Source organism: Suillus fuscotomentosus, assembly GCF_016647785.1.
Source record: "Suillus fuscotomentosus strain FC203 chromosome Unknown F5891scaffold_68, whole genome shotgun sequence".
Taxonomy (NCBI): Eukaryota; Fungi; Basidiomycota; class Agaricomycetes; order Boletales; family Suillaceae; genus Suillus; species Suillus fuscotomentosus.
Genome location: NW_024539580.1, coordinates 239,818 through 267,044, shown reverse-complemented (window position 1 = coordinate 267,044; position 27,227 = coordinate 239,818). Strand labels below are relative to the sequence as shown.

The 27,227-nt window shown below is 47.2% G+C and overlaps 8 protein-coding genes across 8 annotated transcripts; 4 read left to right on the top strand and 4 right to left on the bottom strand.

The window, feature by feature from the left end:
- Window positions 1-5,490: 5,490 nt before the first annotated feature.
- Window positions 5,491-6,972, bottom strand: F5891DRAFT_960401 (uncharacterized protein; the record flags this gene model as incomplete). Its single annotated transcript, XM_041375726.1, has 5 exons — window positions 5,491-5,892; window positions 5,942-6,147; window positions 6,206-6,377; window positions 6,455-6,679; window positions 6,727-6,972. The coding sequence occupies 5 exons, from the start codon at window positions 6,970-6,972 to the stop codon at window positions 5,491-5,493; spliced, it is 1,251 nt and encodes a 416-aa protein (XP_041220902.1).
- A 1,207-nt stretch (window positions 6,973-8,179) lies between these two features.
- Window positions 8,180-9,568, top strand: F5891DRAFT_1175738 (uncharacterized protein). Its single transcript, XM_041365732.1, has 6 exons — window positions 8,180-8,572; window positions 8,666-8,861; window positions 8,947-9,207; window positions 9,268-9,295; window positions 9,375-9,413; window positions 9,442-9,568. Exons 1-6 carry the CDS (start codon window positions 8,526-8,528, stop codon window positions 9,507-9,509), a joined length of 639 nt encoding a protein of 212 aa, XP_041220901.1. The 5' UTR covers window positions 8,180-8,525; the 3' UTR covers window positions 9,510-9,568.
- A 2,124-nt stretch (window positions 9,569-11,692) lies between these two features.
- F5891DRAFT_915596 (uncharacterized protein) lies at window positions 11,693-13,069 on the bottom strand (the record flags this gene model as incomplete). The annotated part of the gene is made up of 5 exons (XM_041373700.1): window positions 11,693-12,081; window positions 12,130-12,204; window positions 12,258-12,447; window positions 12,498-12,697; window positions 12,754-13,069. Coding segments are annotated over 5 exons (1,170 nt in total), but the record flags the coding sequence as incomplete, so codon positions are not given.
- A 1,035-nt stretch (window positions 13,070-14,104) lies between these two features.
- Window positions 14,105-14,575, bottom strand: F5891DRAFT_910561 (uncharacterized protein; the record flags this gene model as incomplete). Its single annotated transcript, XM_041373616.1, has 2 exons — window positions 14,105-14,260; window positions 14,315-14,575. Coding segments are annotated over 2 exons (417 nt in total), but the record flags the coding sequence as incomplete, so codon positions are not given.
- A 952-nt stretch (window positions 14,576-15,527) lies between these two features.
- Window positions 15,528-18,314, bottom strand: F5891DRAFT_960402 (uncharacterized protein; the record flags this gene model as incomplete). Its single annotated transcript, XM_041375727.1, has 7 exons — window positions 15,528-16,246; window positions 16,310-16,585; window positions 16,686-16,910; window positions 16,961-17,334; window positions 17,385-17,593; window positions 17,635-17,982; window positions 18,033-18,314. 7 exons carry the CDS (start codon window positions 18,312-18,314, stop codon window positions 15,528-15,530), a joined length of 2,433 nt encoding a protein of 810 aa, XP_041220898.1.
- Window positions 18,315-19,635: 1,321 nt separating this feature from the next.
- On the top strand, window positions 19,636-20,751 carry F5891DRAFT_1175737 (uncharacterized protein; the record flags this gene model as incomplete). Its single annotated transcript, XM_041365731.1, has 1 exon — window positions 19,636-20,751. Exon 1 carries the CDS (start codon window positions 19,663-19,665, stop codon window positions 20,749-20,751), a length of 1,089 nt encoding a protein of 362 aa, XP_041220897.1. The 5' UTR covers window positions 19,636-19,662.
- Window positions 20,752-21,688: 937 nt separating this feature from the next.
- On the top strand, window positions 21,689-23,168 carry F5891DRAFT_674714 (uncharacterized protein). Its single transcript, XM_041372748.1, has 2 exons — window positions 21,689-22,267; window positions 22,346-23,168. Exons 1-2 carry the CDS (start codon window positions 21,812-21,814, stop codon window positions 22,964-22,966), a joined length of 1,077 nt encoding a protein of 358 aa, XP_041220896.1. The 5' UTR covers window positions 21,689-21,811; the 3' UTR covers window positions 22,967-23,168.
- A 2,090-nt stretch (window positions 23,169-25,258) lies between these two features.
- On the top strand, window positions 25,259-26,983 carry F5891DRAFT_1059515 (uncharacterized protein). Its single transcript, XM_041362836.1, has 2 exons — window positions 25,259-26,420; window positions 26,475-26,983. Exons 1-2 carry the CDS (start codon window positions 25,346-25,348, stop codon window positions 26,564-26,566), a joined length of 1,167 nt encoding a protein of 388 aa, XP_041220895.1. The 5' UTR covers window positions 25,259-25,345; the 3' UTR covers window positions 26,567-26,983.
- The last annotated feature ends 244 nt before the right edge of the window (window positions 26,984-27,227 follow it).

Sequence of the window (27,227 nt, the reverse complement as noted above, 5' to 3'; positions counted from 1 at the left end):
CCCTGGATGCACATAGAGCGCATTCATTACCTAAGGATCCGGAGCAGCGTGAATTGGAGAAGTTGTTAGAAGAAGAGATGCGAAAGATGGACACTGACAGAGAGGAATATCAAGATGTGGATGTGGATATGGCTGACATACACCTCGATGAAGACCTGGTAGATGAAGACATCGCTGCAGATGTAGTCCAACCCCCTCCTGACAACAATGAAGATACACCCGACCCTTTCAAGCCAGACGACGATTTTTTCATGTCTCATGGGAACCGTGCCATGTCAACAATTCCACCCCATCTGCTCACCATATACGCGGTCACTACATGGCTGCATTTGCAATGGCACCTCCCTCGTGCAGCATGTAACGCACTTCTCTCCATCTTAGGTTGCTTACTGCTCTTTTTGTCTCCTCAGCTCGAGACTCCGTTCCGCACCCTACAGTCAGCTACACGTGTGCTAGCGCTCGATACCCCCTTCTATATCCTTCCCTGTTGTCCAACATGCCGAGAGGTATATCCGCCTGCAGGTTCCACACACGATCAAGACAGCTGCATGACTTGCAATATTCCGCTGTTCCTACCCGATACCACCAAGCGTGGTTTTCTGCGAGCGAATAAAATACCTTACGTTAAGTACCCATATCTCCCTCTTTCGGTGCAAATTCAGTCCATCTTGACAATTCTGGGAGTTGAAGCAACACTCGATGGCTGGCGAGCAAAACCACGAACACCTGGTCGATACACGGATATCTTTGATGGGGATATGTGTTGCTTGAACCTTAAAGCGCCTGATGGGAGGCTTTTCTTTTCAAACAGTCCAAACGAACTTCAAGGTCCTGACAAAGAGCTCCGCCTAGGCATTAATCTAGGGATTGATTGGTAACATGTACTGGCGCATTTCTACTTACATGATGCGCTCACACTAGTACTCTTTAGGTTCTCATATATACGCAGTAACATTGCGCCATCGCATTCGTCATGTCCCACATCATTCTCTATCTGCAACCTTCCCCCTGAGTACCGGTGAGTAGTGCTACCTAAATATTGATTTTGTTTTAATAAACAATGACCCATGTCGCTTAGATATCGCACCTCGAACTTGATGTGCACAAGCATCCTACCAGGTCCGAAGGAACAGAACCCAGATCAAATCCAACGCTTCCTTCGTCCAATTATCTCAGATTTATTACAACTGTGGAAGCATGGCATCAAGGTACCAACAGAATTGTGTCCAGAAGGTAAGTAATTTTCATATCCGCAGGAAGATCAGCTCATACTCTTATCAAGGCCGGCTTGTTCGAGTTGCCCTTGTTGCCGTCGTCTGCGATAAGCCCACTGCTCACAAGATTGGTGGCTTTGGATCGCATTCACATACTAATCTATGCACAGCCTGTTGGATCACACAAGCAGATAAAACACGAGCGGCAGCATTTGTTAAGGATGGTGAGTTTCAAAGCTTTTAGTTCTAAAGCTTGCATTCACTATGTATCCCAGCATTCAAGGAACGTACAAATATGGAACAGCGGGAATTAGGAGAATGATACCAACAACTAACTACACCCACCGCACGCAAAAACTTTGTCAAAGACTTTGCGACACGCTACACCCAGCTTGCGAGACTCCCATACTTTGATTTAGTTAATCAGGTCGTGATTGACCCCATGCACAATCTCTTCCTTGGTACGTTTCATTTGGTTTCTCAATTCATCGCTCACTTATAACCCAACAGGACTTGTCAAAACTCATTTCTACAACATCTGGGTGCAAGGGAAGGTACTTCATCCAAATCATGAACTGACTGCTTTTCATGAAATGCTTGCTAATGTAAGTTCATATTTTCTTGTTTCATACACCTTATAGCTTGCGTAGTTCACTCTGCCGAGCTCTTGCGGCAAGCTTCCTAATGACATAGGGATGCCCTCCGGAGGATCACTGACAGCGGATCAGTGGCTTTTGCTTTCGACTGTCTACGGCCCCATAGTTGTGGGTTTATCTCACTCTATGTAAAGACAAGTACTGATGCTCGATCGTCTCAGATACCTCAATTATGGAGCGCTTGTCTCCCAAGCACTGAGAGCGACCAAATTTTGCAAGATCGTGTTGCACAGATTGAACGACTTGAAACAGAGAAGACTCGTCAAGCCGAGAAGAAAATGGCAGATCGAAGGGCGCTTGAGGAAGCTAAAAAGCAAGGTAAAGAAGCTCATGCACTTGAGAAGGCTCGGATTGCCAAGGAGAAGGAATTGGAGGCTGCTGCAAAGAATGATGCGAGACTTAAAGCTGCCGCCACGAAGCAAGCAGACAAGGTTCGACTTGCTGCTGAGAAGAAGGCTGAGAAGGCTCGTATCTCCGCAGAGAAAAAGGCAGCAAGACATCGCAAGAAGGTATGTATTTGCAGTGTTTATTTCCTTTACTTATTTATTCTACAGGCAACAGAGGCACCTCCCTCAAACTTGAACCCTCAATCAGAACCGCTCCCCACTTTCACCAGTACAGCTGACAATGTTCCTCCCAGCGAAGTTCCCCCGATGACTGATGCAGGTGACAAGGGTGAAGAAGAGCTCAAGTTCGGTCTGCACCCAGATGACCCTGCCAATTTCCTGAAGCTATCCGCCACCCTCCGTATCTTGATGAGACATACTTTGTCTGATGCAGATATCGACTCTGCAGATACTCTTATCCGGCAATATGTGACTGAATTACTCAAGGGATGTCTTGTTTATCTGTCTCACTTATGGCATGCCCACTAATTTGCGCTCAATATTTAGCTCTATGGCTCAAACGTTATCAAACCGAATCACCACTACGCTACACACATCGCAAGTTTTGTGCGCAACTTTGGACCACTCCATGACTTCTGGACATTTCTCTTTGAGCGCCTCAATAAAGTTCTCAAGTCCTTCAAGACGAACAACCATGCAAACGGAGAACTCGAGACAACGTTCTTCTCAGAATTCCACCGAACATGTGAATCGAGTCGCTTGGTATGTTTCTCGCAGCTTTATTTGATTGACTTACAGTTGGTATACCAGACTTATGCGTTATTGCGAATGCCCAAGGAGTCTCTGCCATGTGAAGTGGCAGAGCATATGCTCAAAGCTTCAGCTGAAGAACGTGGTACAGTTGCCGCTCTCGCAGCTCTATCTAAAGAGTTAGACAAGGTCAATGCTGATGGTAAGTATGGCCACTTTATTATGCTTCACTGACTTCGTTCATTTTGTGTAGCCGGGGAGGTTTATGCACTCAGCCCAAGGCGTCAGAAAACTTCAATGACCCTGGAGACATGCCGCTTACTAGCCAAGATGATTTGTTTCCGCTCGCCTCTCACCCCCGTACACTGCTGATCAGACCGGCCTGTCATCTCTCACAGTATCCCTCTCAGGCGTGAGGCAACTTTCTTTGACTATGTTGTCATCAAAGGCAAGCGGTATTACACGTCACGTACGGTTGGTTATAACTCTTCATCTCTCGTGCATGCCGTTGTAGAAACAACAATACTGAGAGGAACAAATGATGCTCCTGACAGTATCTATAAAAGTTGTAAGGTCGCGCGCTGCCTAGTCTGTGTTACTTGAGAAGCAAGTGCGTTCGACCCTATAGGGGAAGTGAGTGCAGCAAGGATCTAGAAGTGTGCGCTTAAGCGAAGCGCGAGAAAGCGCAGATGCGCGCAAGGCGTGGGAACATGCGCGCGTAAGCGGATACAATAGAGAGGTAGACTTAAGTGCTAATATGTTACAAGATAAGAGAAGAGTGATGTGAAGTGTAAACAAATAGATTTCTACTGCGAGTTTCTAGGTAGTAAGTGTAGCGGAAAGTAACTAAAGTAAGGTGAAAAGTAAGGTAAAAGTGTAGTATGTACTGCTGGCGCTTATATAGCGCGCCTAAGCGCGGTCATGCGGAGCCGAAGCGCTACCGAGTAGGTATGTAAAGATATATATGAGTGAGAATCCATGATAAAAATAAAGGTGGAACTATGCTAATAAAGGAAATGGAAATATACGTACTAGGGAGCTTGGTGGACAGTGGATGGCTGGCGCCATAGGGTGCGCAAGCGTGGGAACGCGCGCGCGCGTATACATCGCAAAGCGCGGGAATGGTGCGCGTTGCGCGGGAAAGCTGCGCCTCATATAGAGATAGCTGCGGGTAGCGCACAGAGTGACGCTACAAGTTCATGCTATGTACTTCCTAGTGTAAAGCGCCATATCAGACCATGAGACGCGCGAGTCTCTACACCGTCATGCCCGACTTGCATGGTGAAGGGAGTCAGGAAGCTTATGGGGAAGTACTTGAGGTGTTTCAGCTTGACCAAGATATTCACTTCGCTGGTGAATCAATGTGATTTGCCCGCTGTAGAGACTTGTGCGTCTCATGGTCTGATATGGCGCTTTACACTAGGAAGTACATAGCATGAACTTGTAGCGTCACTCTGTGCGCTACCCGCAGCTATCTCTATATGAGGCGCAGCTTTCCCGCGCAACGCGCACCATTCCCGCGCTTTGCGATGTATACGCGCGCGCGCGTTCCCACGCTTGCGCACCCTATGGCGCCAGCCATCCACTGTCCACCAAGCTCCCTAGTACGTATATTTCCATTTCCTTTATTAGCATAGTTCCACCTTTATTTTTATCATGGATTCTCACTCATATATATCTTTACATACCTACTCGGTAGCGCTTCGGCTCCGCATGACCGCGCTTAGGCGCGCTATATAAGCGCCAGCAGTACATACTACACTTTTACCTTACTTTTCACCTTACTTTAGTTACTTTCCGCTACACTTACTACCTAGAAACTCGCAGTAGAAATCTATTTGTTTACACTTCACATCACTCTTCTCTTATCTTGTAACATATTAGCACTTAAGTCTACCTCTCTATTGTATCCGCTTACGCGCGCATGTTCCCACGCCTTGCGCGCATCTGCGCTTTCTCGCGCTTCGCTTAAGCGCACACTTCTAGATCCTTGCTGCACTCACTTCCCCTATAGGGTCGAACGCACTTGCTTCTCAAGTAACACAGACTAGGCAGCGCGCGACCTTACAACTTTTATAGATACTGTCAGGAGCATCATTTGTTCCTCTCAGTATTGTTGTTTCTACACCGCATGCGATGGTTTAAGCCATGGAATGGGTCAAGCACGGGTTGGGAAGACTTGTAACTATTTGCCTCGTTTTGTTACGTGTTTCATGTCCTGATTAATTTGCAGCGCTGCCGTGGGTGTCCGTCTTTGGGAACTAGAAGAATATCAAGGGTCGGACACGCAACTCCCTAGTCTGATTGATCTTGATTGCATACATGGACACCTCGCTCGCGCGACAGTCTCAATTGGCGCAGATGGGGTAAAGGTATGGGCAACTATTGACTTGGCTAAGGAAAGTTTCCATTCGTTTGCTGAATGATTTGTGACATCTGACTTTCGCAATGCAGTGAATTTCGTTGCAAGATATGTACAGCGCATGTAATCATAGTGTCAAAATTGAGTGAGTGCATTCAAAGCTAAATCCCCTCATCCTCTTCATCAGTGTTCCACTCCTCCAGCTCATCAAGATACTTCTTGTCCTCTGCCGCCAAGTCTTCCTCGCGAATAGACTTCCTGAAGTCCTTGAGCCACTCTATGCCTTCCACAACCTTGACCTCCTTGTGCCCCTCTAACCATACCGCATTCACCATTGTGTTGAACAGGACTGTCGACTTGCCTGACTTAGGGAGACGAGAGCTCATCTTGGAGGGATGGGTATCAAAGGTTGTCTTGTGTAAGTCCTTTGGTTTAGTTACTTTGCGGCGCTTTGATGACGGTCCAGCAGTTCCCTCCTGTGCATTAGTTTCCACCCCTCTATTATCTCCACCGGATTTGCGATGCCTGTGGATCTCGTCTAGGACCCGGAGAAATGCTATGTACTATTGGCGATAAAGGTAAGTTGGGTCCTGATAAAGTTTAATGTCTTACATTTAATGAACGCCATTCCAACCCTACAACCTTTCGACTTCCTTTGCCTTGATTTTGGTCTTTACGCCGCTCTGCTGAATCAGCGCTCAGCTCACCCTCTTCATATGATACGTAATCCGACCCATAATCTGTATCAATTAGTGCAACTGAACCTTTGCACTCATAGGATTTTTCAAAGTCTGGAATGGCACCACGATGATGATTTGCTGTCTATTGTGCATGTTATTTGTAGGTGGTCATTTATGTTTGCTTAGTATACATTACTTACGGTCTGATGCCTCCCTCGACAACGTGAATTTGTTTGCTTGTTGGTGAGCTTCTCGACCTTCTCAGCAGATACGAGGATAGAAATTTGCTGACTCAAGTTTCGCCAGTAGGATTTTGTCATGGTGGTGATGACACTGCGTTTATAGTCGTCATCCTTCATCTCTGGTGTCTTCTTCGGGTCCTCTCGCAAGCACTAGCAGAGTGGTTAGTAGCGGGATAAATATTAATGAAAAGTATGTTCCGTACCGTTTCATTATCCCAAACACGATCAATAACCTCTGCTATATATAAAGTGTTCACTTTATCATCAATCTTTGCGGCCCATCGTGGCCTCCACTCCTTCACTCCATTCAACACCTCATAGGCTTCGCCGTTCTCAAGAGGTGGGATCTGCGCTAGTAGCTCTGTTCGTTCTCCACGGACCTTGTGGTCTATGCCACAGAGCTCAAAGAATATTGGCTGTATGATAGGCTGATATAGTCAGCATGCAGTATGTTCGACGGTGAGTAGTCAATTACTTTTAAATCCGGATGTTTATTAGAGATATTCTTCTTGCCAGCGGTGCTCTTAGATGCACCCAATGCCATCATCGCATCAACACTTGTCAGCAACTCCTTGAGCACATTTTCATGTTTCTCTGCACGTTCGTTGGCTGTTTGCTGGTTTGTGAGGATAATCTGGCTAGCAGATTCAACAGCGGCAAGACGAGTATTCATTTTCTGGATCTCGGTGAGTAGCTGCTGCTGGAAGTTGTTATGGTTCATTGACGAGTCGTTTCGCTGCATAGTGCCATGAAATTGGGGCGTTGGAGGCACTGAATATCCTCGCATACCCAGATGCTCGCCGGCACCCATCATGGGTGTACCAGGGGGTACCGAATGCCCACGAGATCCAGGATCGCCGTACGGAGTGGCATTCACTGGGTTGTACCCATTGGAAGTGGGTTGGTCAAACTGGTGAGGACGCAATTGATTCAATCCAGATCCACTCTGAGGCTGCGGTCCTCCAAAGTCATATCCCCCGCCCTCCCCGCTGTACAAACCCAACACTGATGGACGGAAACCATGGCAATGATCAGGCGTCGTGTCCATGAATGGGTCGTTTGGAAACATCGGGGGTAATGGTGCAGGGTGTGGATTTGTGTTTTGTGCTGAATTGACAGGTTGGTCTACATGAGCGTCAGCTCCATCTGGATGGCGCTGCATGCCTAGATGGTGCTGGTACATAACGAGAGGATGTGGACAACGGGGGGTTCATCCAGAAGCACCTTTTTGTTATCTGGTTCATGGAGGTCCGGGGCGCTGAGCTGCGTAGGAGGATCCGCATGTATTTCCTTAAGCTATGTCTGTATTCTATCTATATGCAATCCAGACTCTATCTATGTTCTATCCATACCTGAGGACATATACATTTAAGTCCTATCCATACTTCACCTCGAGTATGGTTTGCTTGACGGTCCTCAAACTAGACACCAAGCATTACATCTAACTAGAGTACAGCTAGTGTTCGAAAATCGTGACATTCCGCACTTTTTTTGAACCCAGGCAGATGACATTGCACATATCTAGTTTAGGTACAGTTAACACCGCTATCTATCCTCTATCTGGATACGGACAATTTCTCGTTTCCGCAGTGAGTGATGCATGTAATTCTCATTAATTGATCATCACGTGAAATAACGACTCACGTGCAGCCAAAACAATCCAAAATATTCACTTTGCAGGGGAAATCAGCTACAGCGCTGAGCATATGCAGTTTATTGTTACAGGTATCTAGAATTACTCTAAGGTACTTGTAACCACCACCTCCACCAAGTTACCAAAAGATTTGGCGAAGATTTGAAGTGCTGTCGAGAAGTTCAGACGACAACATGCTCTAACGCCAAAGTGGCTGAGATGAAGGTTTTTGCTTATGGTAAGCAAAGTGTTGGTGTTTCGGGTTTCTCCATTGCACGCCTCTTGGCCTGCACTGTTAATGATTCTGTATCAGAGTTTGGTAACATACATCTTTCCTATTGTATAAATTTGGCTCTTCCGAAATGCACCGAGAATGCCACAGGCGAGTACATCCATCTTCCCACCCCGAACCTTGTCATCGCCTTCAGCGACCAGGTATCGTTGCCCTGATTAATGTGGTTACTCCCATTCTATAAGTGTCACGCACATCTGCCGCCATATCTCCATCATCCGCCCTTCTCCAATACTACACATTTGAAGGACGCGCGCAGCTGCTGGACCGCCACTCGCTGATAATCCCACTCACCACTCAGGCGGCCCATCTTCGTTCCTTGTCATGTTACTGCATCACCTGCATCATCATGCCTGGTAACTTAGAGGACCGGTATATCAGACTGGAAGAGCTTAGGTGAGTCGCTCTATATCATCATATCTATTTTGTGGTCCTCACGCTCCATTGACGCAAATAATATTCAACCTTCTTCTGCGCACATACCCGCAGTCATGTATGTATCAATATCGATTTGAGGAGGCATTGGAGGCAAGATACTCTTGACTGTCAGCAGCGAACTCGAGCTCGTCCAGAAGCTCGTTACTGCGACGGCCAACTGTACCACTATTTCCTTGTAATGCAGCTACACGAGCAGGTGCACTCGAGGCTTTGCAACAGAATAACTGGGTGCACCTTGCTTGCCATGGTAAGCAGGACCGTACTCAACTTCACATTTTCATTCACAATGAGATATGAACTCTGATGCAGCTCGTATGCTGTGTTTCTGTCAGCATGAAATATCACTGTCGGCGATGATCAGACGCCCAACGATGTCATCCAGCATGCAACCGGACTGCAATGTTCACGGTTTGAGGGCGTCGTTGGCATGCTGTGGGAGGTCGAGGACGCTGTCGCGAAACACGTCTTTGTACGAGAATACGTTCAAGGACTTAGAGGATGGAGTTTTCATGAACTTAACAAAGCGACATAGGGACTTGAGCATGCTACATGTTCCAAGAAGAAAATGCTTGGGAAAAGAATTGTTCTCATTGGTGTGTAGTCGTATTGCTGTCGTCTGTTACCGGTCATTGATCATGGATTCTCTATTCTAGTGTACATCAACTTCAAGTCGAAGCCTTTGTACAGATTACCTTCATACTCTTGCAGTGTAATCCTCATACTTTCAATATAATTCACTTTCGTGTTTCTCTTACTCAAGTCACCATGAAAATACTGCGACATCGTCTTTTGTGCGAGTGTGAGTCGACCTGGTGCTTCTGACTCAGTCTTCAAATCCTTCTGCACCTCAACGCAACCTCAACTAAGCACTCATTGTCGAACAGCCTCGAGATAGAGGCGCAACTCAGTCGAACGTCCTCGACAGTCAAGGAACGACTAGACAGATTCACTTAACAGCCTCGTCTTTGCTTTGGTGGGTGCCGAACCGCGTATGATCGCATCCAGAATCCTGCTGAGCGGTCTTCATATGTACATTGAAGGTAGAACGTAAGCTTCAATCCTAATTTGTGTCACTAAGTCCTGTACAATGGGCGCATTAAAGCAAAATACGCGAGGTACATCGAAAACTGCAGTGGATTCAGTCGCGGCTGATAAGCGGAAGGGTGGGTCTAGTGACAAACTGCAAGCTACAGCATATCAGCTGCATCTCAATGTCAGATCTAAACAGAGTGAGCGAGTACACTCTCCCATCTCAAGAGCAGCAGAAGCAATTCTCCAGCATGACTTCAGTCGCAGACCTAGTTGCAGTTGTGACAGATGACCTGGGAACACGGACGTGAGCTCAGGGATAGAAGTAGATGTCGGAGCACTGCCCATTGAACTACTCTTAATTAGTATAGCATGATCTGCGATCCCACAGTTTCTTTCTGTGATATTATCAGTCAAAAACATGTTACCCATTGCAGAACCACTGTACATACCGTCGAAGTAGAATTGGTCCGGGAACAACTTAACTTAGTGGCCAGCCATGCACTGTAAGAGTTGTGCTATGACGGAACTTCATGTGTCATCGACCCGGGTCGGAAGGTATATTCTACGGTTCGTGCCACATTCGCATCGCTGTTATGATGGTCTTTGGGGATTACAAATAGGAATTTCCGCAGGACAAGAGTACATCGTGTGACCTAGAAGAAACAATAACCACCTGGGTTGCCCTATTAATAAGCCTTATTATACTTGGTAGTTACGTGTCTCGCCAACTATAATTAGGCTTGGTTTCATCAAATCCCTACACCAGCGTTAAATAGTGCCCCAGCTCCTCAAAATACCTTCAAAAAAACTATGTACACCTCACTATGGTGGGCGCGCACGCGCGCATAGGCTATATTCGGTAAGCATCCCGCCCCGCCTTAATTGCGTCATATTCCTATTTTAATTCGGCACGCTCGGCAACGCCTACTACGCTTCCTAATTCGAACCAAGGGGCCCTTCTCACGCTTCCTAGCTCTCCTCATCACTGTGCTCATCGTCCCTGCCGTTCCCTGCCTCCATCGTGCCCCCATTGTTCCGCCTTTGTCGTCGTCGTCAACCTCCTTCGTTCCTGCCGTTTCCCACCTCCCTCGTGCCTTCTCAACCTCCTTCGTACCTTCGTCGTCGTCGTCCTTCGTACCTGCCGTTTCCCAACTCCCTCGTGCTTTCGTTGTTGCCCTCCTTTGTGCCTTCATCGTTGTCGTCCTTCGTACCTGCCATTTCCCAACTCCCTCGTGCTTTCGTCGTCGCCCTCCTTTGTGCCTTCGTCGTTGCCCTCCTTCGTATCTGCTGTTTCCCGCCTCCCTCGTGCTTTCGTTGTCGCCCTCCTTTGTGCCTTTGTCGTTGCCCTCCTTCGTACCTGCCGTTTCCCGCCTCCCTCGTACTTTCGTCGTCGCCCTCCTTTGTAGCTTTGTTGTTCTCCTTTGTCCCTTTGTAGTTTGTCGCACCTCATTGCACTGGGTTATGTCATATTCTACTTGCACTGTGATATTGTAGATCAAACTAAGATGTCATTGCACTTTTATAAAAACAAACTAAGTCTATCACGAGCGATTCCATCAAGAAATGAGTTATAGCGCAGGAATAATGAAACTAGGGACATTGCTCAAAGGGGACAGGATGGCTGAGTCTGGGATATTGTTATGGTACTGGGGTGCTGCTCGAAGGGGAAAGGATGATTGAGTCTGGGGGAATTGACATTACTGGGTGCTCGGCAGTACACCCACTCATGTTAGAGTTCGAGTTGGCGTTTGGAGTGGTGTTGACATCCTCTGAACCATCTGGTGTCTGTCCAGCTGTACACCTAGTCGTATTAGAGTTCGAGTTGGCGTTCGGAGTGGTGCTGACATCCTTTGAACCATCTGGTGTCTGTCCAGCAGTACACCCAGTTGTATTAGAGTTCGAGTTGGCGTTCGGAGTGGTGCTGACATCCTCCGAACCGTCTGGTGTCCGTCCAGCAGTACACCCGGTCGTATTAGAGTTCGAGTTGGCGTTCGGAGTGGTGTTGACATCCTCCGAACCGTCTGGTGTCCGTCCATGACTCTGGGTATCTTCGTCGTCACTGGACTCAATGGTCTCCGCACTCTTGTGCTTCTTGCTACATCTGGGGTCAGCTATCGCATGTCGTACTCGCTTCTTACCCTTGTCGGACCGTGTCCTGCGGCGGGACTCGATAATGTCACCACTGTCAATTTTTTCATTGCGCTCGCGACGGAGTTGCTCGAGTTCCTCGTCATTCAACACTTCCCACCTCGTATCGCCCGACTTCCAACAGTCTAAAAGAGTATGGAGGTCCGGAAGCGCGTTGGTCACACTGCTGAGGTTTGTGAATGGGATATGCTCCGGCCATCCTTTGATGGCGACCTGATAGCGGTTGACCACGTTACGAAAGTAGTCTGCCCACTGCATCCTGGCATTGCTTTCTCCGGTCACCTTCCCTATGAATAAAATGAATTCTGTGCTGTCAAAAGATGGGAAAGACTTACTCAATTTCTGGGTGATGATTGCTCGAATGTCTCCGCGAACCTTAGAGACCTCTTTTTGATGGTTGCTTGCGGCACCTAGTACAAATAGAAATTAACTTGAGAATGTAATAACAACGGAAAAACTGTACCTTGTATCCCTTGGATAGCGAAACCTTCCATCTTGCTGAGGAAGTCCTGAGTATCGATGCCGATGACAGAGTCCATAAAGTGATTGACACCCGGCGTTGTGAAGGTGATTGCACGGAGAGGTAGATCAGTAGTACCGCGCATCATATACAACATGACCTCGGCGCCAGTGCGAGAATTTAAACTATTGAGCTAGTAACGAGACACTTAGTAACATTGTATTGCAATTCGAGGGTGCGTACCTCGTTTTCTACCGCCTTCAGGGTTTGAGTGATGTCGTTGATCTTCGACTTCGTTGAGACACGTAACCCAGAGACCTTGGTCTCCTTCTGGTCGGCGAATTCCTGGAGCAACTCTTGTTGTTCTTCCTGTGTGAGAGCGTGGTATTCATCCTTGTGGTCGCGGACCAGTGACTGGAGTGCTTCCTTTCCGTGGCCATTGCCTGTTAATTCAACATTGAGTCATGAAAATGCATATGATACAAATCAACAGACTTACAGTTCTCTTTCTTCGCTTCCTGAGATTTCTTCCAGCAAAATGCATTCCAAACGCTGGGCTTTGAATGCTTCGAACGGAGTGATCCCCGACCCATGTATAAATTGTGCTGTACACGACGGAAGCTCTTGCGATGGGTAGCAGCAATGGTTGTTGTAACATCGTCAATTTGGCCCCATGCAAGATCAAGCGCATCCTTGAATTGACGCGACTTCTCGGTTCGCTGAAACTTGAGTGCCGCGCGAGCTTCTTTGCTGAGGGTGACCTTAGGACGACTACGAGGTGGTGCTTGAATGCGCTTCGCACGCTTCGCAGCATAGAAGGACTGGGAGACCATCACCCACAGAAGGATGGCAAAAATCAGCAAAGGGCCTTTGTAGTTGAATACGAATATTTTATACACACCAATGCATTTATTTTTTCTAACCCACGGCAAAAAAACAGGACACATGGCTTATAACTAAGACTCAAAAGGGGAAAGTGATCTACAGCCAAAATAATAAGATGCCGAAAAAGTATAGGCCGCATAAGAAAATCAATATACCAATAAGCTTCAAAATGGACATGAGGACAGATGACGGCTGCTATGGACATTCAATTGAGTTAGTATGACAGCAGCAGCCAAAATAATATCACTGACCTTTACAACATCAGGGCTACGTGGCATGCCCTGAAGGTCAGCCAGGAGCGCCCTAGACAGAATGGAAGCATGTTCGTACGAGAGATCCCATTTTGGAGACCTGAACACTGCCTCCCATCGGCTGCTACGCACAGTTTGAACTAGAACACGGAGCTTAGGTAAAACTTCATCCCCCAACTTAATCCAATCCAGAGCGGCGTCAGTATTCGGTCCAATACTAATGAGTGGCGGTCCACATGCAGTATCCTGCTCCAGTCTTGGTACCGAAAAAATCGGGCCATCATTAGTTACCTTGCCGGGTGTGAAAATTTCCGCGTGCCTGCGTCGGCGAACTCGTGTGTGTTGGGTGGTCAGCTGTGGCGAAATGTTCTCGCCAATACCTTCGCTCATTTCTGCACCCCCGCGGATAGCTGCAGAAGGAGCATCGTGCACCGCAGTTGCTTTCAATTCTTGCGTGAAGGTATGGGCCGGTTGAGCAGAACATTGTATATGCGCTCCAGTAGCAACCACTGGGCCAGGTAGATACTGTGGGCCCTTGACATTGATATGAGCCGCAGAAACTGTTGAATTTGAGTCAGTTGTGTGAACAGTGAAGCCGAAAATGATCTACTACTTACAGCATGGTGGCGGTTGGATGTTTTCGATGACACAACGTTGATTGAACCGCTCGAGGTGTGGCATTGCAAACTCCTGGGCAAATACCTGCACCCAGACGGCAAGGTCTCCGCCAATTCGCTCGGGAGTTTCTTGTAGTTCGCGGGGCGTAATGTAGAGGTCGACAGGGAGGTTTTCGGGTGAAGAGACTGCTTCAGACCCAGCGCATCGAATGAGGACAGAAATTCCGCCATCAAGGCGATCTTGCATACTCAGCTGGGAAACAAGTGAGACATAAATAAGATGCGGACACTGACTTGAATGACTCACGGCGTCGAAGACATCTTGCAGTGATGCCTCCAGAAGCTCCTCGTGGGTAAGGGATTTTTCACTGGTTCGTTTAGCAGTGCTGCTAAAGGCAAAGTACGACGGGTGAAGGCCACCAGGCAGTCTAGCCTGATAGTGTGTCCCGTCAATGTGAACGTCGTGTCTCAGTAAAGCCCTGGCGGCCGCTTGACGTTCGTTATTGCTGAATCCTTGAGCGAACGTTGAGTTGTGTAGATTGGCAAGACTGGGGATGGCGAATTTTTTAGTGGCTGATTCCGTGGTTTGACTTGAGGGCTGAACGGAGGTGATAGACGCAGTGGCTCTGAGGCTAGAGATTGGAGTGACCATTATGGAACCGGTGATGTAGTCTGTAGTTGTGAAGCAAGGTTAAAAGCACAGATAAGCGCCAAAACGTAAAATGTAATACTCACTTTTGCAGGCCATGCAATTCTGGAATGAGTTCCAGAAGCACAGATCAAGCATGAAATAGCAGTGGTCATAAACCATGAAGAAAATGAAAGGCTGGCGACTTCAAGTTGCTGCTATAGAATTCAGCTGAATACATGTGTTCAGCAGAATATTGCGTTGTCCGTGATTTGACACTCAATACAGCACGTGAGCTCACTTTGCAAGATCGGATATCACACAACTACATAGTACAAAATAGTATACAATGCATATTCATACAGGAATGACAAAGGACTATGCTATGAACGGCATGACACTTCAGATAGCCGCATAATCCTCCGAGTCAGGCAAAGAGTCTCCCTAACATTCAAGAAAGCCTACCAGGGGTCGCCAAACTAGCCTATCTGAATATCATCGTGATGAGGTCACCACAGGAGAAAGCTTGAGATTGCCAACTAACCTATCCAAACATCATCAGCATTCAAGTTGGTCCACCTATCCGAACATCATCGGCATTCAAGTTGGATCAAGGTGAGATCGCCAACTCACCTATCCAAACATCATCGACATTCAAGTTGGATCAAGGAATCGCGACGAGGTCACCATGCAGAAAGCTCGGGGTCGCCAACTAACCTATCCGAACATCATAGGTATTCAAGTTGTTCAATTCTTTCTTATATCACCCACACAATCACTTATACAATCGTCTACCTACTCTTTCTTATATCACCGATCAAACCAGAAAACTTCTCATATATGTAGTCCTATGCGGTACATGAAAAAAAACAATTACAAAGCAGAGATGGTGTCAGTCGTTTATTGAGTACAAAAAATCAGCCATGTCTTCGGTGACCACTTCGTGCTCTTCACGGTCAAGGGCTTCAATATCATGGAATTCCGACGCAGAAGAATCAGGATTCTCTGCTTGTGCTGTGGCGAGAATTAATGCGATATAGGTAGTTAAAGATCCACACTCACCGGAACTAGCACCGTTGGTATTGACTGGTCTGCTGAACGCAGGATTCGCAAGGCGAGTTCCAATGCCACTAATACCAGAGAATCCAAATAGTCTCTCAATCTGATCTAACCGATATGTGTGCACAGCGTTGATAGCCGCCCGTGAGCGCCACTGGCGTTTCAACTCGGCAGCAAGCAAAGGGTTAGCTACAAGAAGTTCGTCGATAACGGCAGACGTGTCAATGGTTTCATCGTGGATAGCAGTTCGGAGCCGGCGAATTTCAATATTGAGTCGAATAATTTCTTCGCGAGCTCGGCAGAGCTTGAAGTACTTTGTAGTCGCCTCACGGTGAGCTGGCCTTGCCCAATCCTTGTCTTGGATGTCAGTACGAGAGTCACGCAGAAGGTCAAACTCGCCAAGGAAACTGTATTCGGCAATGTCTTTCCATGCGATCGTTTGTCTCGGTGGGATGAGGGAAGCAGCCTGGATATTGTAGCGATTGATCGTGTTGCGAATAGTGTCCGAGCGCCGCTGTAAAGCTTTACTAATCTGTTGACGTAGTTTGTATCCTAAACAATTTGTAAACGAATCAGTCATAGTACAAGCGCTTACTAGTAGTGGAAATCTCAAACCTGTGCCCGATAACGAGAGCTTTGAGAGTTCAAACAATCTCATGACGACCAAACGTTCGAGTTCATCCAATGCAGTACGATACTTGCCGAGTGTCGCTTCCTCCTTGAAACGTTTGTATTCGTCACCGCCAATCAACCATCTCTCATCGACAGATAAGAGTGTTTCGCAATGAGCAACAAGCCCCTCGGCATGCTGTAATTTGGCGTATGAAGAATTAACTCGGATGCGAGCTTGCTTCAGGGCGTCATGCATCTGTTCCAAGCTGCCAATATGTACTCCATTAAGAGCGTTATTGCCAGATTCACGGGCGAGATCCCATTCAGCTCTATTAAAATTCATATCAGGGGATGGGTGGTAGTTAGTAGTCGATGGCACGATACCTTCTTTCAGCGAGTTCATCTAGTACTTCAACGTAACGTATAGAGAGTCGATCTCGTGGAGCTGGCTGCTTCAGACCATCCAGATATATGCGTTCCTGATCAAAGAATCCAGGGAAGTCGTTGTCGCTAAGGCGTAGCTCGGCCTTGATAGTTTCTAGCTCGGCTGTCAGCAACCGAACAGATTTCAACGCTTCGCGATAATGAGTCCACAAATAATTACCTGACACTGCGGCATCAGTATTACAATTACAGCTTGATTTTTTGACTTACTAAGTGCAGCATACTTATCGGCATCCCAAAAAGCGAAATGTTCCTCGATGGCTTGGTGGCGATGAAAACGGTTAGCATGCCTTGTGCTACGCGCAAGCTCATTAGATGCAGAGAAGATATGCTCACAACCCTCGCCCTCAGTATGGCCAGTTCCAGAGATATACATTGGGTGCCAGTCAAGCTGACACCTTCGATTGTGCGCATGGCCATGGAAGGCGCCAACCATCATCCGAAAGCCGAGATCGTGTGCACGAGGGCCCAACGTACTATTAGCTAACGTCTTCGAGAATGCGCAACCGATATCGTACGCGCAACCTCCATTTTTTCCATATACCGTAAGGAGTTTGTCGATGATCGCTATCGGATATTTCGCACTGCCAGAATACATTAGTAATATAAAAATTAGATCAAAATGCGGTCTTACAGTTCTCCGCTTCGGATCATATCACACGCGAGAAGCACAAAGCGATGGCGGCATGAAGCGATAAAAATACCTGACTCTTGGAATACGGCAAACATCTTCTTACATGAGTCTGGGCCAGCGTTTCTCCATCGATTGACGCATGTGAATGCTCCCGGATGATCCGGGTCTGTAGGCTCATCCTCCCAGTCGTCATCATTCCTCAAGTCTGTCTAAAAGATAATGTTAGAACATAGTTGTATACATAGTAAACACTTACTTGTCGGGATTTGACTTCATTCTCAAACTTGTCAACAGCGTCAGCATGAATCCAATAATCCGAACGAGCTGTGCGAGAATCAGATCGGGCGGTGGTACCATAGATGGACGAGTCCCATCGCTTCAGGCTATTGTTACCGTCAATTGATACCAGCCATTCAAAATCGAGGGCAGGTTCATCGTCGAGCTTGTAAAAGCATGCAGGGCATGTGTTTAACATACGCCAGTTGACGGTATCCCGTTTGAGCGCCTGACGCAGACGCTGGTTGATGCGATGGAGGATTTCTAGAAAAACGTCATAGGCTGCCGAGAATTGCATTTTTAAGTATGGCCGATATGGAATCTACAAACTCAACGTAAATAAACGAACCTCAATGTGAGGAATGTATGTACATCGTGAAGGTAACATAAAGTCTTGCATTGTGATTGGATACTGAACCGGGGACACGTTCGGTGCGACTGACGGTAGGCAGCGAGTGTACGAAGCGAGATGGCAACAGAAGGATACATCGGGGCACACCCGATGTACCCATAGTAGATGAGGGTTTCATTCGGGTATTGATGAGACGGTAAAGGTCGTAGATGCGAGCGCCTTCGTGCTGCAAAGAAAAAATAAGTACAAGATATCAAGGAACGTTTCAGACTTACTGAATGTATCAATGAGTTCAATCTCATTAATTGAGAATGAAGCATCGACACCTGACAGGACCTGATCTGAAATATCAGGCATACCGTCCCCGGAATCTCGACTGCGATAGTTTAAGTAGGCGTCAACGAGACGATCTATCTGAAGGCCCCAATGAGCGGTTTGAGTGTCGATGCGTTCTCCCCGAATTCGTGGATCAATGTGATGACTACAATGGGTGTTAATATTTGAAGAGTTGTACACAGTGGTGAATACGTACTATCCAGTTAGATCCGCCAGTTGATGAGCAAGGTCTTCAAATGCCTCATGCTCCCCACCTGCGTGACTGAGGTCAAAGGCCTCTTCACCTGGAGGCACTGTATGGGTGAACACCTCCACGTCCATTCCAAAATCTGCCATCATATTTTCGACGCGGCTTCGGTCCTCTGATGACATTTCTAATACAACAATAAGCGTTAATGATAAAAAAAGAAAATAGTACATACCTTGTATAGCAGCCTGGCGGCTGGAATCTGCCTCTGCCATACGCTGGCTTTGTTTGCCGGCTGCCAGGACTTTGGAATAGCGATGACCCCCTCTAAAACCATGGGAAATGATGGATTTCGAGAGCCCTTTGACCCTCCCGACACCTGAGGCACGAGGCATTACTGGGTTGGGGCGACGAAGGCACGAGGGAGGCGGGAAACGGCAGATACGAAGGAGGGCAACGACGAAAGCACGAGGGAGTTGGGAAACGGCAGGTACGGACGACGACGACGACGAAGGTACGAAGGAGGTTGAGAAGGCACGAGGGAGGTGGGAAACGGCAGGAACGAAGGAGGTTGACGACGACGACGACAAAGGCGGAACAATGGGGGCACGATGGAGGCAGGGAACGGCAGGGACGATGAGCACAGTGATGAGGAGAGCTAGGAAGCGTGAGAAGGGCCCCTTGGTTCGAATTAGGAAGCGTAGTAGGTGTTGCCGAGCGTGCCGAATTAAAATAGGAATATGACGCAATTAAGGCGGGGCGGGATGCTTACCGAATATAGCCTATGCGCGCGCGCGCCCACCATAGTGAGGTGTACATAGTTTTTTTGAAGGTATTTTGAGGAGCTGGGGCACTATTTAACGCTGGTGTAGGGATTTGATGAAACCAAGCCTAATTATAGTTGGCGAGACACGTAACTGCCAAGTATAATAAGGCTTATTAATAGGGCAACCCAGGTGACAATAACTGTGTTATGGACCACTGGTCACAACTCTCGTTGTCACAACGTGTGGCCTCACACACAACGTGAACATGCATCTCTTGCTGCGGATCTGACGCCACGAGTGATGCTGAAAGTATTAAAAGCAAGGCCATCTCTAACGAGCTACGTATCTAACCCTTCTATCATGGCACCTAAGCTTTCTATCGAGATTATCTTGACCATCTGCAAAGACGCAGCCCAGCCGACGTTTTCTCAAAGGGAGAAATATGACATTAAAAATCCTTACTCGACCGCCCTCTCCTTATGTCTCGTCTCTCGTCTTGTCAGACGCGTCATCCTCCCCGATTTCCTGCGCACGATCTTGCTCCGCCGACGCCACAGCGTACAGAAGTTCGCAAATGCTCTGCTTATGCAGAAAGCGTACGCTGAGAAAAAGAGCGATCTTTTCTTTGACTATACCTCCGCTGTACAGAGGATGTGGATTAGTGATGCATTTGACTATTTCGTCTATGCAGAGGCCCGGTTGGAGAACCAAGACTCTCCCGTTTTTTGGCACGCCAGATATTTGTTCTCAAACAGAGATGAGGCGCGAGAGCGCAACATAAGCGTGTTGCTTCCAGTGATCCTTGCTGCGACAGAACTTGCTGTTGACCGTCGCCATTTAAGGTATATCATGCACAGCGTGCAAGATGCATGGTCTTCTCGCACAGATCTCAATGTCGGCGGACACTCTTCTTTTCCTGGGAACACCAAAAATCTAACAATAATACGTCAAGCCCAAGACGTGGTCTCGATTTACGACCATGTCATAACATTCGTTTTCCTTGCATCAATCCCGCATCTCACTCACCTGATCGATTTGGCTGAGGACTCACACGATTTTCGCAGCATCAGCTGTGGTTTAACCTTGCCAGAAACCACGGAGTTTTTTTTGAGGGACGATATATGGAATTCTATGAAGAGCCTTGAAACCCTTTCAGTGGTCTACCCCCATCTGCCTCCCCTCCATGATTTGGAGTCAATTTCATATGCCGCATATGCCACAAGAGGAATAGACTTGCATGTGGAGCGATTCACAATGTCTGTTACCCTTTTCAACCAGCATCGTAACTCCTTTCCGTGGGGGCCACCGTGGTTTCCTGTGACGGATCCTGGAAATAAGAGGATACAATCGGATGGTGTTTTCTTCGAGGTTACGCGTGATAAGACCTACTTTTCACAATATTTTTGCTCTTGGGATAAAGCTTGGGCCTGTGGGTTAACCGACGGATGAGGGGTACTGGATGTCAAGCAGATGATGATAAAGGCTTTGATATGACTATCTTGGATATGTGCCCGCTTGCCATTGGTTTTCTGTCGGATTGTACTTTTATTTATAGACTTCTCAAGCTCAATGAATAGGATGGAGACTGTATGATTCATGGGCCATTAGTCGCAGCGTGATCCCGGTTCCAGATCCTAGAGAGTGAAAGGAAACCAACAACAGCGGGTGCACGATGAACGAACACATGCGATAGACCGTTGTGAAACAAAGTAGTTCTTATTGTCCTGGCAAGGGTTAACGTTCATCAGCAAACTGGTTAGTCCTCGAGCTTGAGATGGTGGGGACTGCAACACTATGGAATAGCACGATCATAGGATGGTAGTGCACTTGTCTTGACTCTGTTGTGTGTTCTCGTTTGTTGACTCCTTGGGGTGGCTATCATAATAAGGCGTCCAAACTACACATCATTACGATCTTGGGTATCAGCAATCAGTTACAAACTCATCAAGATCACTCCGTACCATCAGGGTTTTCATCCAAATCAGACATAGTGAGTCAGGGATGGATCTGTGGATCAAATGCTTATCATATAGACAGACAATAGAGCAACGACACGAGGATAATTGTAGGAAGCCGTTGGTAGATGGTACCTACAAAACCGCACTGAGGAGTAACACTGTTTGTCAGATAGATGACTTTCGGCCGTAGTGACTTGACTGAATGGGCTTGTTGATTGAGTGGTTATCGTGCTGACAACAAATAGACGAGAGCCTAACAATGACTGGGAGAAGTCTTATGCGCACCTTGCCTACAAAGGCAGAGTCGCAGAATGGTGCAGTTATTCTACGGTTCATGCCACATTCGCATCATTGCTATGACGTTCTTTGGGGATTGCAAATAGGAATTTCCGCAGGACAAGAGTACATCGTGTGACCTAGAAGAAACGTTCACTGTTGTGGACCATCGGTCACAATTTTTTTTTATCCTTGTTGTCACAACATAACTTGAATGTGCATCTCTTGCTGCGAATACAATTGACGCTGAAAGTATTAAAGGCAGGGTCATTCTAATGAGCTACGTATCTATCCTGTCCATCATGGAGCCTGATATCGACTCTCCATTCAGCGACCTTCCTATCGAGATTTTCTTGACCATCTGCAAAGACGCAGCCCAGCCGACGTTTTCTCAAAGGGAGAAATATGACATCAAAAATCCTTACTCGACCGCCCTCTCCTTATGTCTCGTCTCTCGACTTGTCAGACGCATCATCCTCCCCGATTTCCTGCACACGATCTTGCTCCGCCGACATCACAGCTTGAAGAAGTTCGCAAATGCCCTGCTTATGCAGAAAGCGTACGCTGAGAAAGAAAGCGATCTTTTCTTTGACTATACCTCCGCTATACAGAGGATGTGGATGAGTAATGCATTTGACTATTTCGTCTATGCAGAACCCCGCCCGCCGAGCAACAACAGGTTTACCTTTTATAAGAGATTATGCTCAAAAATGAACGAGCTCGGGCGCAACGTAAGCGTATTGCTTCCAGTGATCCTTGCTGTGCCAGAACTTGCGGTTGACCGTGAACATCTAATATATATCATGAAGAGCGTGCAAGATGCGTGGTCTTCTCGCACAGATATCAATGTCGGCGGACACGCTTCTTTTGCTGGGAAAACCAAAAATCTAACAATAATACGTCGAGGCGATGACTTGGACACCTGGACAGGCCGGATCCCGGACGTGTTTTCCAATGAGATCAAAGAATCTGTTTTCCTTGCATCAATCCCGCATCTCACTCATCTAATCGATTTGGCTGAGGAATCAAACACTTTTCGTGGCATCAGCCATGGTGTGCACTCGCCAGGAGACTCACTGTTTTTCTGGATGAAGGACACTACGTGGGCTTGTATGAAGAGCCTTGAAACCCTTTCAGTGGTCTACCCGCATCTGCCTCCCCTCCACGATTTGAAGTCAATTTCATATGCTGCATATGCCACAAGGGGAATAGACTTGCATGTGGAGCGACTCACGGTGTCTGCTGCCCTTTACAAGCAGGATCCTGACTCCTTCCCGTGGGGGCCACCGTGGTTTCCTGTGACGGATCCTGGAAATAAGAGGATACAATCGGATGGTGTTTCCTTCGAGGTTACGCGTGATAAGACCTACTTTTCACAATATTTTTGCTCTTGGGATAAAGCTTGGGCCTGTGGGTTAACCGACGGATGAGGGGTACTGGATGTTAAGCAGATGATGATAAAGGCTTTGATATGACTATCCTGGGAACACGGACGTGAGCTCAGGGATAGAAGTAGATGTCGGAGCACTGCCCATTAAACTACTCTTAATTAGTATAGCATGATCTGCGATCCCACAGTTTCTTTCTGTGATATTATCAGTCAAAAACATGTTATCCATTGCAGAACCACTGTACGTACCGTAGAAGTAGAATGCAATGAGATGATCACTCACTACATAGCCTGAAGTTGAAGTATTTACCCCGCAGACGACATGTTTCAGGCGGAAAACATGGAGGCGACCGTCGATGTCGAGGGTTGAGTCGCTGTTGAACGGCCCAGATGACGTTAGCGAGGCAGCACCCCATACCAAATGACCCAAAGACTGGGCTGCAAGTAAGCTGTCACAATGGTGCTAGAGACAACAAGATGCAATCTTCCTATTACCATAATAGCGATCAAGGCATGGAGGCAAACAGCCTCATGTTCTGGGTATCTATGGTAATTAGGCAGGTTGACGTAGCATAAAACACGCAATACACGCACCTCTGCAGCTTAGGGAAAGTTTAGAAAGACCCACAATCCCTCCAAAGTCCACTTGGACCGCGACTAACGCCATCAACCTCTGATAGCATGTCGAAGCTCATTCAAATCACGACACTCCAGCGAGAGTTCAAAGGCCATAAAAAGGACGCGACGGTAGTCGCAGGGTTCCCCGATAAATGATAGATGGTTACGGGCTCGACCGACTAGACACTTCGTATGTGGGACTTGAACACAGGTATTGCGTTGAGAAAGATGGAGGTATAGTAGGGAGGTGTCGAGATTGACATGGTGTCACAAAGTGTGTAATTGATAGCAAGCGGCAATAAAGGTGAAGAGGTCATCGTCTGGCACGGAAAAACTGGCGAATCACTTACCCAACTCATCATGCATCAAAGCTCACTCCAGAGTCCAATTAATCTTCTTGCTGGACTTTTCTCCTGATGAGACAGTGCTGGTTACTGGTTCATAGAACGAAATGATGAAGCTGTGAAACACCAAAATCTGGGAGCAACAAGGAAATCCGATCGAGTATGATACATTGATATATGATACTTTGCACGGTGTGTGGTGCCCACTGCCGAGCCTTCCGAGTTGCTTCCGAGAATCCGAGCGCTCAAAATCCCGCACCTTTCACAGCGCAAATAACTATCTACATCAAATTCATTGCGCGAGGCTGCCCTTCTCTCGCTGAATTCACGACTTCGAACGAGTACTGGAAAGGCTGCGGGCGACTTCGGACGACCTATTCGCCGTAGAGCTTCTTGCCATCACAATAATCAAAATTTATAATCTAGGCACGAGAGAATGCGTCACATCCTCCAAGTTTACTCAAGTCACGATCAGCATCATCTTCTGTGCGACTCGGCTGTCACTCAATCCAGTACTTTTGACCCAGCCTCGAATCCTTCTTGCAACCTCAACTGAATACCATAGTCCAACCTCGAGATAGAGAGATGCGGCTCATACACTTACTCACCTGCTCAGAGATGCTCACCAATTGAAGTTTTGCGTCTTCTAGTACTTGCATCTGCTTGGCGGAAAATGTAGCTCGCACAGACGGCCGCGGGGTGCTATGAGGTCAGTTTGGGAAATATGACAAGTGTCAATCGACTTGGAAGATAAGTTTTATCTCATAGTTTACCGAGCATCCTCATCACATGTTGCTCAAGTGCAGCGAAAACTTTGTCCCGCAGACAACTCGTCTCAGTGGCCAACCATGCACTATAAGAGTCGTGCCATGACGGAACCTGAATGAGTCTATGCGCATGCGAGCTACTCAGAATTGTCTTTGATACGACGGAGCGTCCTCTGTCCTCCTGCATGCACCATCTTACTTTAGCGGCGTCGGTTTTCACAGACTGTACTATCACACCCATTGTACATCTCCGCGAGTCATGGATATCATGGAGTTTTGTGAGGTTCTACTCCGTTTGCGTGAGTTCTACCAACAACACTAGCGGTGGATGCTCTGGAATGCAACAGATGCCAGTTCACTGTGGTATAATTTTCTTCCGACCGATACTTTTTGTATGGGTGTAGGGTAGGGCGAGGTGAACTTCAATCAATAACCCCAACTTAGAGTCTGTTCGGAAGGTAAATTATACGGTTTGTACCACATTCACATCATTGGTATGATCGATCTTGTGTGATTATAAATAGTAATTTCCACAGGACTGTACGACCTAGAAGGAACATTAATGGGCCACCGGGTCACAACTTGTGGTCTTACACACAATATGCATCTATTGTTGTGGATGTGACACCAGGAAAGTATTAAAATATTAAAGGCCGGGCTCATTCTAATCAGCTTAGCACCTCTCCCATCATGGAGTCTCCTATCCGCTCTCCATTTAGCGGCCTTCCCGTTGAGATCGCTACCATCATCTTCGAATATGCAGCCGAGCCGACGTTTTCCCAAAGGGAAAAATATGACGATAAAACTCCCTATTCAACGGCGCTCTCCCTATGTCTCGTCTCTCGACTTGTGAGACGCATCGTCCTCCCCGAACTCCTGCATACGATCTTACTCCGCCGACGTTATGACGTGAAAAAGTTCGTAAATGCTCTGCTTATGCAGAAAGCATATGCGCAGAAACAAAGCGACCTTTTCTTTGACTATACATCTGCTGTGCAGAGGATGTGGATTAGTGACTTCTTTGACCATTCCCCCAATGCACAGAGGGCGATGGTTAACCACTTCTTTCTACGACATCCCTTACAAGAGCCTGAATTCGAGCTGGACATGAGCGTACTGGTTCCGGTAATCCTCGCTGCACCGGCACTTGCGATTGACGTCTACCATTTAAAGCTTATTGTTCAGAGCGTGGAAGATGCGTGGACCTCCCGCGCAGATGCCAATATCGACCATGAACACTCCCCCTTTCCCAGTAAAACACAAAATCTGACGATAATTCGTCACAGCAGCAACTGGAAGATCTTTGAAAACATTCCGAAAGGATGTGCTTTCCTCGCACCAATCACCCAGCTCACCTTCCTGACCGATTTGGATGAGGAATCAAACACTTTTCGCGACATCAGCAGGGGTTTAAAATCCCCCGAACTCTCGCTGTGTGATTGGATGAAAGATATTCCATGGGCTCGTATGAAGAGCCTTGAAGCCGTTTCAGCAGCCTACCCGCATATGGCTGCCCCCTTCAGCATGCGTTCATATATCGATCCTACGAGGGGACTAGACTTGCATGTGGAGCGACTCACGGTGTCTGCTCCCCTGTACAGGCAGGACCCTCAATTCTTCCCTTGGGCAACCCCGCCATTTTCTATAACGGATCCTGGAAAGAAGAGGGTGGAATCGGATGGTCTTTCCTTCGAGGTTACGCGTGATCAGACCCACTTTTGCCGGTTTTTTTGCTCGTGGGATAGAGCTTGGGCCTCCGGGTTAACTGACGGATGAGGGGTACCAAATGTTAGGATAGATGCTTGTCTTGGATACATACCTTTCAACGATCGGTCTTTCTTACTGTACAATTACTATAGACTTCTCATACCCAATGCATGGGACGGAGACTTGATGATTCATGAGCCATGAGCTACAGCATGATCTCCGTTCCAGATCATCGAATCGACCCAATGAACGCCTTGTCAAGTGAACAAGGGATAGACTGTCGGAGGACAAAGTGAACAATAGAAGAGAGTCATGTAAAAAAAACTGGACTGGGCCTGTGGACCATGCATGAGACTAATTTTTTTATTCGAGGTTGTGTTCATGATCTACGCCAATAACGAAACTCGAGTAGGGCCCGTAGCCTGGCTTTGCAGACCACTGAGTTTGCTTCTGGGACATTTGACTGGAAGGCGCGGAAGCGCTAGATGGATCGCTCTTTCTCAAGGCCACGAGATCAACTAGGAATATATGGGCGAGACCACGGGACAAGAAGGGTTTCCTGCGAGGGATCAAACATATTGATGGTCCGACATCACCAAAGATACACAGCAACGTCCATTAACAGTAATATTGTCATGCATCTACGTAGCACAGGGATCTAAACGGGGGTAACGATGTTTTGTTCCTATAGGAGAACAAAAGAATACTAGAGAACTGCGACTGAGTCATGAATTTGATAGTCTTCTTTCTGTTTAGAACATGGTGCGAGCATCGGACTCCGCTCTACAATCCCAAAATCAAAATTCTTAGAAGAACTTCTGTTGATTATTATCGAGAACAAGATTTTTGTGCACGTAGATAGTGG

Bases quoted from the DNA above. Each gene is read 5' to 3' on its own strand.
- F5891DRAFT_1175738 (XM_041365732.1), top strand. From the start codon at position 8,526: ATGCCTGGTAACTTAGAGGACCGGTATATCAGACTGGAAGAGCTTAG. The intron at 8,573-8,665 runs GTGAGTCGCTCT...ACATACCCGCAG, and splicing joins ATCAGACTGGAAGAGCTTAG to TCATGTATGTATCAATATCG. The intron at 8,862-8,946 runs GTAAGCAGGACC...TGTTTCTGTCAG, and splicing joins GGTGCACCTTGCTTGCCATG to CATGAAATATCACTGTCGGC.
- F5891DRAFT_674714 (XM_041372748.1), top strand. From the start codon at position 21,812: ATGAGCTACGTATCTATCCTGTCCATCATGGAGCCTGATATCGACTCT. The intron at 22,268-22,345 runs GTAAGCGTATTG...TATATCATGAAG, and splicing joins TGAACGAGCTCGGGCGCAAC to AGCGTGCAAGATGCGTGGTC.
- F5891DRAFT_1059515 (XM_041362836.1), top strand. From the start codon at position 25,346: ATGGAGTCTCCTATCCGCTCTCCATTTAGCGGCCTTCCCGTTGAGATC. The intron at 26,421-26,474 runs CTGACGGATGAG...TTGGATACATAC, and splicing joins AGCTTGGGCCTCCGGGTTAA to CTTTCAACGATCGGTCTTTC.